Here is a 12,377-nt window from a genome sequence, read left to right as displayed (position 1 = left end):
ATGTTCATTTTTTTTCTTGAACGGTTGATATTCATACATGTCATACTATGTAGTAGATGAATGATTTGAGAAGATCAGAAACCATTTGTCACCTTATGTTTGTTTACAGTTATTTGCATTCGTGCATGTATAATCGTCTTGGTATTGTGATATTTTAAGGATACCTATTAATTAGCGGGAGAGGTATGACAAAACTCATCAAAATTAAAGGCTTTCAGTTTTTTTACGCCAGACTCTCGTCTCGTCTTCATGAGACTTCTTAGTAGTGCTCGAATGAAAACAATTTGAATCCCAAACCAAATATCAAGTTAAAGAGTATATATAAACGAGAAATTGAAACCTAGAACCATGAGCACAAAACAGTAACTATTTAGACTCGTGGCAAAGTAAATTCTGACATTGACGCACACACCACATCTATTTTTATTACTACAAATATGAAAAAAAACATGCTACCAATGTTTGGTGAAATGATGAAATCATTTATAGTGAGATGACCTTAATGAAGAAATAAATGAATGTCATATGAAACGTTAAGTAGTATGTATGTCGGTATCGAAACTTAAAATGAAACCCCTAAATCAATGATTTGTAGTTAGTCCTATTTTTCAGTTGTCCGTTAATGTTAATTTTATGACATGATTGATGCATTTTTTTGTTACCTTGTCCTTTAGCTTAGTAAATTCGGATACATATATTCCCGAAATATTTTTTTTTATTGTATGACATTTTAGGCTAACAGTTTTTTTTTTACATCACAGCAGATATAAGGAACACCAAACATTTGTTTTATTTTTGTTAGACGAGTTGAAAAAAATTCAAAGCTATTTGTCGAGTAATGAATATATAAAATGTAAATATTCCTATGTGACATATGTTCGAACGGTATTGTCTATTGGTCCTCTGCAAATAGGACATCTGTTGTTTCCATATTTAAGACGAGAACAACAGGCTTCACATATGGCAAAATGGCCACACGGTTGGATTGTAATCTGCAGTGGATTTATCAGGCAAACTTTGCACTGTAGTCTTGAATTTGTTGATGAACTCGAAGATGAATACGCAGTTGCAACGTTATTTGTTCGTTCAGAAACATCTGAAGAAATAAAATAATGTATATTACTCACTCTTATAATATAGACGCCTTTCAAGTGCGTTCATTATTCCGTACATTTTCTATGTTCGGGTTAGTCATTAATAAAAAAAAACAAAAAAACTCGAGATTGGTATTTGGCTTTATACCTGAGGGAATAGTTTTATTTTCAAAACAATTCCTTGCTCAATGTTCTGTACTTAGTACTGTGGTTTCACATTTGAATTTAGCTGTTTTTAATAATATTTCGTACTAACAAATGAGACTTCAACATGTATAATGTTAAAATGATAATAGCAAGCAGAAAAATATAGGATCTTACAACGCGCGATTTTTGACAGTCGAAACAATTTTTGGTAGCTATTTTATTCTAGCAAGGGATCTTGCTGTAATCTGTTCTAATCTACTCTGACACTCTTCCTTTGAGGTGTTAACAACGTATTGTTTAAAAGCAAAACAAATTCATCTAAAATAACAGAATGAAGACAAGAAAGATTATCAAAAATATTTAAATGTAATGAAAAAACCAATACTCATTTCAACAAAAAATATAACCAATATTTAAAACAAAGACTTTTCATTTTGTTGTATTGATCCCTTATGTTATTCTGATCCTTGGTCTTATATGAAAAAAAAATCTGCAATATGTAGATAACTTATTTCTGTACACAATTAAAATACTGTAGACTAGCAGGTATCTGTATTGTATTTTAAGCTTGGTCTTCGTAAAACGTAGATTTTTCTGTCGAAAATTGACATAGCGACTCGTAGCGTAAACACTAGACGTATGTTTACTTTTCGTACGCTTCCGAATGGATTAAATATTGACAAAAAGAAGATTTGGAGTCACAACATGTGACTTTTTTATTTATTTTTGGAGAAAGTACATACTAAAAATAATCGGAATTCATAATGGTGGCTTTCCTTGGTTACGGACTAGTAGAACTTGGAATCTTACACTTCAAAATATTTGTCAACGTCTAATGAAAATTATCGTTCTAAACGAATTGCATTAAAATAACGTTTTTCTTTCTAATAATATTGTTAAAAGAATAATAGCAGTAAAATATATATATATATATATATCACTTACCACTCATTTCGATATTCTAAAATGGAATAAGTCACCATGTTTATATTGTACGGTTTTTTTTCTAGGATAAGAAAAGCTTCTCCCGAAACACTAAAACTAATGTACCCATTACAACGTTTTGTTTCTTTCTAATATAAATATATGAAAATGTTCTGTTGTTTTTATATTATGCTATATCAGGCTTGTATTATATAGGCAACGGCTGTACAGAAGCAGTTCTTTCCATTACGTTCCATTACTATACTTTCTCATTTGAATGTTTCAGCTTTTTAAAATTCACAACCTACTTCAGTAACGTTCTTGACGGAGGAAAATTGAGATATTAAAAACGGTGCAAAGTAACTTATAAACGTTTGATTGTAGAAATTTTTCTATCAGGCTTAACTGCGTATCACAAATGCGGATTTATCCTTTGATTTTACTTTTTTTGAACCAGCATGAAGTTAAACAATTATAATTTTTAGGTAGAAAATATTTACCTTTCCGGACCTCCTAATATCCCTCCAAGTATGTAAATGATATCAATTGCCAAGTCAATAATCTTTGTCTAATTTTACATTATGATGGATAACCATGTTTTGTAGCTTTTAATCCACTCATACAGTATATCTTATATTCTGTTCAAGAAGTTTGCCATAATTAAGTTGTTTGCTTTTCTAGATATTTCTAAATTGAAGATGTTAGACAAAAAGGCCTTTCCAAATTATTTTCTAAGATCGCCATGTGTTCAATTGTAGGGCACTCGGAACTAGTAACTTACCTCACCACAACTGTTGCTTCCGAATCTCTGGAGCTGTTCACAGGATTGTATGCCTTCTTCTATAAAATTCATTATATACGGACATTCTGGTTGCAGCAGAATATGTTTTTTGACAGGATCATCATCCTTTTGCCATCTTCGATGTATTATACCACACTCAAAACAAGCCACAATGTCAGCAAAACCTGTGCACGTAAAACACGTTTCAACTTTAGATGACATGACTTATTGTTCTCCTACCTATTTTCACTGATTGAAATACTTGTTTAGTCAATTGCAGTAATTGTACTTTAAGTCCTTCTGTTTTGTATTTTCTTAAAAGTGTTTAGATTCGACATTAATAATTTTCTTGAATTGTTTTATTTTATTTGAAAATACATGTAGCTTAAATGCTATGACGTGTTCATATGTCATATAAAACAACTTTGCCATATACATTGAAACTGATTATAAAGTTTGAAGGTAAAGTAAATATCTTCCAATCATTAACAAAATTCATCTTACACATAATCTAATACCTATAAGATACGACTAGTATTGCTGTTCAGAATTCATCGGGAGGATAAACGTCTCTTGATAATGGTTAAAATAGAGGTACAAAGACAAAGAATAACGAACACAAGATAGCAATGAAAAAGAGAGACGAAAGATACCAAAGTGATATTCAAACTCAGTCAAAAACAATCTGACAACTGACAACGCTATGGCATAGAAAACTAAAGACTGAATAACACGAACCCAAACAAATTCCGGGTGTTATATCAGGTGCTCTGGAAGAGTAAATGGATTCTGCTCTACATATGGCACCCGATGTGTTGATTATGTAATTACAAACCCGGTGATAAGTCGAATTCGATAGATCACGTTTGAGGAAAAGTGGTCCGGATTGTTGTTACAACGGTTGGAACATATCCGTCGTCATCTGTTAAACAGATATTCCATAGCGGTCAAACAACTCGTTGTGGCGTCCGTAGTATTTTCAAAGGGATGTTTCAACTCTACACTTGAAACTCTTTGTTCAGTAGCGTCACTGTAAGCAGCAACCTACTACCAAAGAAAAAATGCAAGCCCTGGTATATCGTACCAACTGGGGATATATACTTCATATGCATGTGCTGCTGGAATGTTGCTACATTGAAATGGATACTTCACAATTGGGAATCTGAACTCATCTCTTTTGTCGTGAAGTTTTGTTCTCAACTGACCTCATTGTCAATTCTTGATGTAAATCAAGATATGAGGCAGACTTAACTGCATCTGTTGTATCCTTTATTTTAATTTCGATTGGATAGATGCGTTCAACATAGTCACCAAGCTTTGAAATATATTATGAAAGTACATCATCTATTAAGCGGAACGTGAACTTAAATGATAATGCTAGGTTTTTTCATTCTTCATAAGAAGCTCCTTTATAAAGTCAGCCTCATATGAATGAAGAAACAAGTCGGCAAGTAGAGGAGTACCCATGGGAATTTCGATTGTTTGTTGGGAAAAACGTCCTCAACAAATAACGTAACAAATATGTTGTCAGTCAAGAATTCAAACATCTTGATAATATAAAAATAAGAAGATGGAATGATGGCCAACGAGACAACTCTCCACCAGGGACTAAATGACATATAAGTTAATAACTATAGTTTACCGTACGGCCTTCAACTATTTGCAAAACCCATACCGCTATAAAAGGCCCCGAAAAAAAAATGTAAAACAATTCTAACGAGAAAACAAGCGGCCTAGTTTATGTACAAAACAATGAAATAAAAGCAAATATGATATACACCAACAAACGATAACTACTGAATTACAGGCTCCTGCCTTTGGACAGACACACACAAAATGTGGCGGTATAAACCATGTTTGCGCCACCAAACCGTAACAGCACAACATATGAACAAACTATAAAAATCAGTTGAAAAGGGTTTAACTTATCAGATCGATACAAAGCAGAAAAAAACAATGTCAGTTTCATAGAAAATTTTTAATTGAAGCAGAGTGAATTTTTACAACGTACGACTTTTCTCTCCCATAGATAAGATACTTGAATCTACGTTGTCCATTCTTTTTCACAAGACAAAGCATAGCTAGGAGATGTAATGAAAGGATATGAACGACATACCGGAACCAAACGACAAAACAACCAAGGAAATCAAAAGACATCTAGATAGTAACATGACACAGATGTCATCACAATATTATGAATATGTCAAGGTCTTAATCGACTAATTGTCTATAAGAGTTAGGAATAAAATTGACAAATAAAATGACGATCTGCATAAATAACGCATTACCCCAAATGAAAAACAAAATGTTAAAAGAATTGATGGGAGACAAATGCCTTTTGAACATCTGAATTTTTTTTTTTTTTTTTTTTTTTTTTTTTTTTTTTTAAATTCTATATAATTTTTTTTGAAATGTACATTTGTTAGAGATACATAAAGTACCGGTACCTTATCCCGGTCTCGTTGACGTTAGTATATAGCATTTCATAAGGTTGGTACTTGTTAGTACACAACATACAGTTTTGCTAATAAATAATGTGTAACAGAATAAAAAGAAATTACTATGATATATTATCAATCTTAGTTAAGAAGATAAATTAATTTTTTCTAGAAACCAAATTGTAGAAGTTTTTATATTTGCCTTGTTTATTTGTCAATATTTCGTAATGTATGAGAAGTTTACTTTTAAAAATTTCAAACACATTAATTTGTTTTGTTTTCTGCTCGGATATGTAATACACTTTATATATAGTAAAAAGTATGATTGTTAGAAAATCGTTGATATTGTAATAATTTGTATCGTTTATCTTATATCCATACAAAAGTGATGCCAGTGATATTATATGATGTCCTATTTTAAGTTTGTCTAGTATTAGTTTTATTTGATCCCAAAATGATTTTAGATATTTGCATGTCAGAAAGTAATGACCATAATCTTCAATGACATTACATATATTACAGAGAGGAGTTTTAGTTATTTTCCAAAGGGTTTACCTTATCAGATCGATACAAAGCAGAAAAAAACAATGTCAGTTTCATAGAAAATTTTTAATTGAAGCAGAGTGAATTTTTACAACGTACGACTTTTCCCTCCCTTAGATAAGATACTTGAATCTACGTTGTCCATTCTTTTTAACGAGACAAAGCATAGCTAGGAGATGTAATGAAAGGATATGTACGACATACCGGAACCAAACGACGAAACAACCAAGGAAATCTAAAGACATCTAGATAGTAACATGACAGAGATGTCATCACAATATTATGAATATGTCAAGGTCTTAATCGACTAATTGTCTATAAAAGTTAGGAAAATTGACAAATAAAATGACGATCTGCATAAATTACCCATTACCCCAAATGAAAAACAAAATGTTAAAAGAATTGATGGGAGACAAATGCCTTTGAACATCTGAAAATTCTTAATTCTTAAGGTTTAAGGTAGATCGGGGCTCTTAATTGATTTTAGATTTCTAATAGCTTCAACAAAAGGATTCATTTGTATGGACCGTTATGTAAATAAAAACAAAACAAATTGCTAATTTTATCTTTTGATTACGTCTTTTTCATAGATTTAAAATTCGAACAACTGATATATATCAGGGGAGATAAGCCATATTGATATTTATATTAGAAATGTTATTTACAAAATGTTTACCTATGATGTTTATGCAGTTAGAGAAAGAGTACCCAATTTTCGGTTCTTATTTTTTAAAAGCATATTATATGAGCATTCTTCTGATATTTGTTGAATTTTCCTTCTATTCACATGCAAATGTGTGCCCAAATGTAGCCTATGGATACTTTCACTTATCTTTACCTTAATAAGTAAAAACAACTGCACTCGCCACTCGCCTAAAGGAAAACCTTAATAGTGAATTTTGTTATATCTACCTATATCTGTTTCGTTTTAAAAAGAAAAAGAAAAAAGAAAGGTGATGGCATTCACAAGCTATCAGTGACTTAGGCCAATAAAAACCCATTAGCCTTAAAGAAAAACGACGGAAAGACAAACATAAATTACAAAACACTACACAGTTAAGTAAAGAATTAAAAAAAAACGAACATTGCACAAAAACAAAATCAACAATATTGAATTGTAATTGTTGTTTATACCAATGAAATACAGAAAAATGGTCACACTACTGTATAGATCTTCAATAAGTTAAATTTATATTTACCTTTGTAAAAGAAACCTGCCTTAGCAAACATCCATATAGGTAAAACACAGTCTGATGTCCAGCCAATAAAAGATTGTTCCCGAATATTGTATTTCGAATATGATCTAAACTTTGCATGTCTATTACTATTACTTCTGCTTTCATTTCTGCCTCCATGTTGTCTTTGTGAGAACAGTACTTGTTGTTTCTTTTCAAGTAAGTTATTTGCTTGTTCAAAGTTTTCCATATTACTGTTTATCACTGTTTCTTGTGGTTGAAGTATGGTCGGTATATCCGGACCAGCACATTTATTTTGAACATAATGTATCCTACTGTTATTATTTGAAACTGGAAAACCTTCCGATTTGCCACTACGCTAGACTTTTGATCTTAAATCATCACTTATAATAATACTGTCCGTTGTAAATGTGGAATTATTGCTCTCTTGTTCATCAACGCTTCACTGGACGCACTCACTATCGATTTCCATCATTACATTTTAGACAAGAAAGTGAGAATAATTTTCTTCCTTGTACATGTTGTAATTAGTATTTGATCTTCTGAAAAGTGTGTATATCTTTCAATCGTGTGTACATTTGTATTATTGTATTCACATTAATGATGTTTCATAAACAAATATATTTTAGGCATATTAGCAAATTATACAGTCTGAATAATTGTTCTATATTTATTACCTTCGTAAAACCCTGCAGCAAATATGCATTACTTATCATATACTTGTATAAAATATTACTAAAATTTTACTGTTCAATAACATTTAAAAATATTAAAAGGCTATGAAAGGATTACTAGGTTTATTGACCAGATTCCTAAGAATTTCCTCAGCGGGCTGATAAAGGAACCTTTATTGACTGCTTCCGGAATGTTATCACATGCCTTTCCGTTAATTTCCGTGACGTTTATCACATGCAACTTCGTGCATTTCCGGAAATTTGTTCGAAAACGACAACACAGTGCGGAAAACCGCAAGTGATTTAAGACTTTTCACAAAATGGTTGAGGAGCAAATTTCAAACTAAGAACATGTTAATTGTTGTGACAAGATAAATAAAATGATTGTAATATCAATAAAAACAATAAAAGTTAAGACATTTGTATTTGGTTGTCTGTAAATTATTATCTAAAAATTCATGGAAAGACAAAATTTTAATTAATAGTTCTTGTCTGTATTTCTTCTGTTGAAGTATATGATAAAAAGATAATTACATGTCATTTATCATATCAGACCCTTTATCGGCCCTCGTTCATGATATCAGCCCTCGAGCCTGCGGCTCTTGTGCTGATATCATGACCTAGGGCCGATAAAGGGTCTGATATGAAAAATGCCATGTAATAATCTATACATATCAGTTATTTACTTTATGTTGTATCAGTACACTTTGTACCTAATATCTAATATAAGTATTTAGTTACATGTAAATAACATATGTTAAGGTCATACATTACAAACAGACTATGCAATGTAATATGACTATATTAAAGCTGTGTTTCATTTAATGGTAGAGTAAACTACAGTATTTGGATGAGAAATGGATATGCATTAGAAAGTGATGAAGTATGCTGATGTTGAAATTGATAGTTTTCATTATGTTAATAAGTTTGCGTTTTTGCACGATTTATTATGGTCTATAAATAAGACACGTTGGTTAACAAACTAACTTTAAAAATAAAATCAACGTTTATTAGGACACATACGTGAATTCATATCAAATAAAAAGATGCATTGAACGAAGTTTATAAAATAAGATGCAGGATACCTAAAGTGGATTTTACTATTAATGTAAAGATCCTTTTCTGATCATAAAGTTTTTTTCAAAAGTAATACCAGAAGTATTGATACATCTTTAGCTTAATTTTGTTGAATTTTGAGCGTCTTGATTAAGGTTAATCCAGAAAAATGCTTCTGACGCACCAACACTAAAAAAATTGTTTGTTTACATAATATATTGCATGTTGTATTTGATCTAGTCCTATTCAGAAACCGAAAAAAAATCTGTGGAAATGTCTTGATTAATCCAGTCAGGATTCTACTTCGTCAAATTTATCTCCCCATTACGCCACCTAATTTTTATAATCGTAAAAATGGAAGCCATTGTAGTGATGACGCGCTGTCAAATTAGCTCTTGAACCCCGATCAGTTTATCCACATAGCATCATTACGAACCTTATATGCCAGTTGTATCTTAATAGACAAATGTATCTACTTTTTATTGTGCATCATTTAATGTACTTTTATGCATTTGGTCAACTTAACACTTTTGTCTGATCGGTTGTCATGGGGAATTTTCGAAAGTTCAAAACCATTTAAAAATTCTAATTAGATATTGTGTGGAAGGGCAGTTTAAAAAATATTCACAAGTTGAGAACTAATTACCCTAGATAAAACACAAACAAAATGAAGTGTTTTTGAAGTTATGCATTTTTAAGATCCTCTTGTAAAGTCTGTCGTCAAGTACTTTTAGTAAAAATTTGTACTTCGAACACACCTACTCTGTTGTTATGACTCATTAAAAAGATATTCCACTTGACCCATATATTTCATTTCTTAGTACTGTACATTTGTAAGTTGTTAATGTTATTATATCATCATATAGCCTAAATATATATATATATAAAATACAAAAAATAGTATCTGAAGCGAGATGATGTATAAAATAATTTTCTTTTATACGTTTTCAAGACAGAATAGTCAACTCAAACACACCTGAACATAAAAAGGTGTACTCGACTTTATCTTTTCGATTAAATTATTGCCCATTTTTAGGATTTTTTCGACAAAGTGTCGCCAGGGGCAGAGATGCAAATTAATGCTTTACAAAGATCAATCTTCTATCTTTCTTTGGATTTTTTTTCGACGGAAATTATGCTTATGCATAAAAAAGATCCACATGTATTTGCACCTACCCCAATCGACTGTTTTGTTAAAATGTGTCTATAATTTAAAAGTTTATAAATATCTTGAAGCTCTATACCATAAATTAAGTAAAACACATACATAAGATACATAAAATCCTAAATTATGCACATTCTTTAAAATTTTAAAGTCCATAGAAACAGATGTAAACAATTCAAAATTACCAACTTGGCCTTTTTACCTTTTCTAACAAAGAGTTTCATTTCTATTGTTTAATTTTAACTGGGTTTCCGCCTGTAACCCAATAAATTTCATAAAGCCTTGAAGAAATAATATTTGAAAAACCTTTAACACATCAGCCTAAAATATACATTCTTTAAAAACCTAGTTGTTTTCTTATTACAAGGTCCATATTTGACACATGATATTCTTCTTGGTATTAAAAAACAATAGATGTTTTCCTGAAGTATAATACATGTAATAGTAGAACTTTGATACCTACCAATTTGAACAAGAAAAAGGGTTAATGCGTTGTTATTCTACTTGTGACGTTTCAAAAATAAAGTTTTATTAGGATACAAAGCGGTATAACTTTGTATGTAGGTGGCGTTAGCCTACTTTCAGTATCTTCAAATTTTAAAAAATTATATGATTTTTTAAATGTATGTGTGGGTTTTAACATAGCAGATATTATAACCTTTTTCGACAACCAATGTCTTATCCTGTTTGAGGTTCTTTAAACTACCGTTTAACCCGGAAATATTATATTTAAAATAAAATGCTTTATGTGTTGTAATGTACTATTATATTATGTATTTCTCTGTGCTGATTGTTCTTGCGTTTGTTTGTACTGTATTCATGTCACGCAGTGTTGTCATTTTAGCGGTATTTTTAACATTGCCATATAAGCGGGAGGTTTGGCTAGCTACAAAACCAGGTTCAACCCACCATTTTTTCTTAAAATATCCTGTACTAAGTCAGGAATATGGCAGTTGTTATCTACAGTCCGTTTCTATGTATGTTGGTGTTTGCTTTTGTTGTAGTTCAGTGTTTTTGTTGTTCCGTTGTTTTCCTTTTAGAATTGATGTGTTTCCCTCGGTTTTAGTTTGTCACCCGGATTTGTTTTTGCTTAATCGAATTATGACCATTGAACAGCGGTATACTTCTGTTTATTTACTTACATGCCTCTTCATTTATAATCATGGACAAAATTATATATCCATTGATAAACAAACAACACAAATAAGGATGAGGTATCTTTTTGTACATAATAGAACTGATAACATTGGTTAGATGTATGTTAGATCAATAAAAATATATACTTACTATGGTTGATAAATATTACTGGGATCTATTTAAGGCAGCAGGTATGTCTATGTGTATAAGATTTAAATGGATGTTATTGTGCGTTGAATAATTTAAAACCAGTCATAAATCAATACCTGTTAGAAATGTTATCTGATCGTTACTAGTTTGAAGTATTCACAGTCACGTGATTGTAATTTTTAAATGACACGGAAATAAATCTATTGTTAAACCAAAAACCTGTATGAATGTAGTTATGATTTAACCTTATCTTTTGTGTGTATTATGACTAGTTTTCAAACTTTTAATTTTAAAATTATAAGCACTTTTCATATCAATAGAACTATAATTTAGACTTTATCTTCACATTCAAACCCATTTGTTGAATGTAATACTAGACATAAACGAGTTCAATGAGAAATAAATTTGAAAAATATAGCTGATGTTATTTTTTCTTCACTCGTTGTAATATGGTCTTTTTGTGTTCTGAGGTGTCGTGTCAATTATTGTCTTTGATCGATGATTATAGAGTCAAATAAAGTGTTCATAAAAACTCCAAGCCATCATGAATATTGGGTTGCTGGTGTTATCTATAATGACCCCAAATAATGCTTTGTTGGCCTTATTTAAATGGTACTGTTCTGCTTTTAGTTAAAACCTAGGATGTTAATAGATATTAGAAGATGTGGTATGAGTGCCAATGAGACAACTCTCCAACCAAGTCAAAATTTATAAAAGTAAACGATTATATGTCAAAGTACGGTCTTCAACTCGGAGCCTTGGCACACACCGAACAGCAAGCTATAAAGGGCCCCAAAAATTACTAGTGTAAAACCATTCAAACGGGAAACGGTCTAATCTATATAAAAAACGAGAAACACTTATGAACCACATCAAAAAACGACAACTACTGAACATCAGATTCCTGACTTAGGACAGGTGCAAACAATTGCAGCGGGTTTATACGTTTTAATGGTACCAAACCTTCACCCTTATCTGAAAGAATAGTGTAACATCACAACATAGAAAGACACACTATAAGATATCAATTGAAATGGCTTAACTCAATCAAAAGACATATTAACACCCGTGA

At 31.1% G+C, this 12,377-nt stretch overlaps 1 protein-coding gene across 3 annotated transcripts; it reads right to left on the bottom strand.

Moving 5' to 3' along the window:
- Positions 1–411: 411 nt before the first annotated feature.
- LOC127731755 (baculoviral IAP repeat-containing protein 2-like) lies at positions 412–11,442 on the bottom strand. 3 transcript variants are annotated; one of them, XM_052240600.1, is made up of 5 exons: positions 11,306–11,442; positions 7,127–7,665; positions 2,947–3,131; positions 2,187–2,202; positions 412–1,096 (listed from the first exon to the last, which is right to left on the bottom strand). In XM_052240600.1, the coding sequence occupies exons 2-5, from the start codon at positions 7,350–7,352 to the stop codon at positions 864–866; spliced, it is 660 nt and encodes a 219-aa protein (XP_052096560.1). In that variant the 5' UTR covers positions 7,353–7,665; positions 11,306–11,442; the 3' UTR covers positions 412–863. The 3 variants fall into 3 exon arrangements, with proteins under 3 accessions (XP_052096560.1, XP_052096559.1, XP_052096561.1); XM_052240599.1 differs by having other exon boundaries at positions 7,127–7,662; positions 11,306–11,418; XM_052240601.1 differs by lacking the exon at positions 11,306–11,442 and adding an exon at positions 11,161–11,281.
- Positions 11,443–12,377: the final 935 nt, after the last annotated feature.

Source organism: Mytilus californianus, unplaced genomic scaffold (genome assembly GCF_021869535.1).
Source record: "Mytilus californianus isolate M0D057914Y unplaced genomic scaffold, xbMytCali1.0.p SCAF_20, whole genome shotgun sequence".
Taxonomy (NCBI): Eukaryota; Metazoa; Mollusca; class Bivalvia; order Mytilida; family Mytilidae; genus Mytilus; species Mytilus californianus.
The sequence above is the reverse complement of the archived record's forward strand: the minus strand, read 5'-3'. Positions and strand labels throughout refer to the sequence as shown.

Coding starts and splice junctions, on each gene's coding strand:
- LOC127731755 (XM_052240600.1), bottom strand. CDS start 7,352: ATGGAAAACTTTGAACAAGCAAATAACTTACTTGAAAAGAAACAACAA. Junction 3,132..7,126: donor GGCAGGTTTCTTTTACAAAG/GTAAATATAAAT, acceptor TTACGTGCACAG/GTTTTGCTGACATTGTGGCT.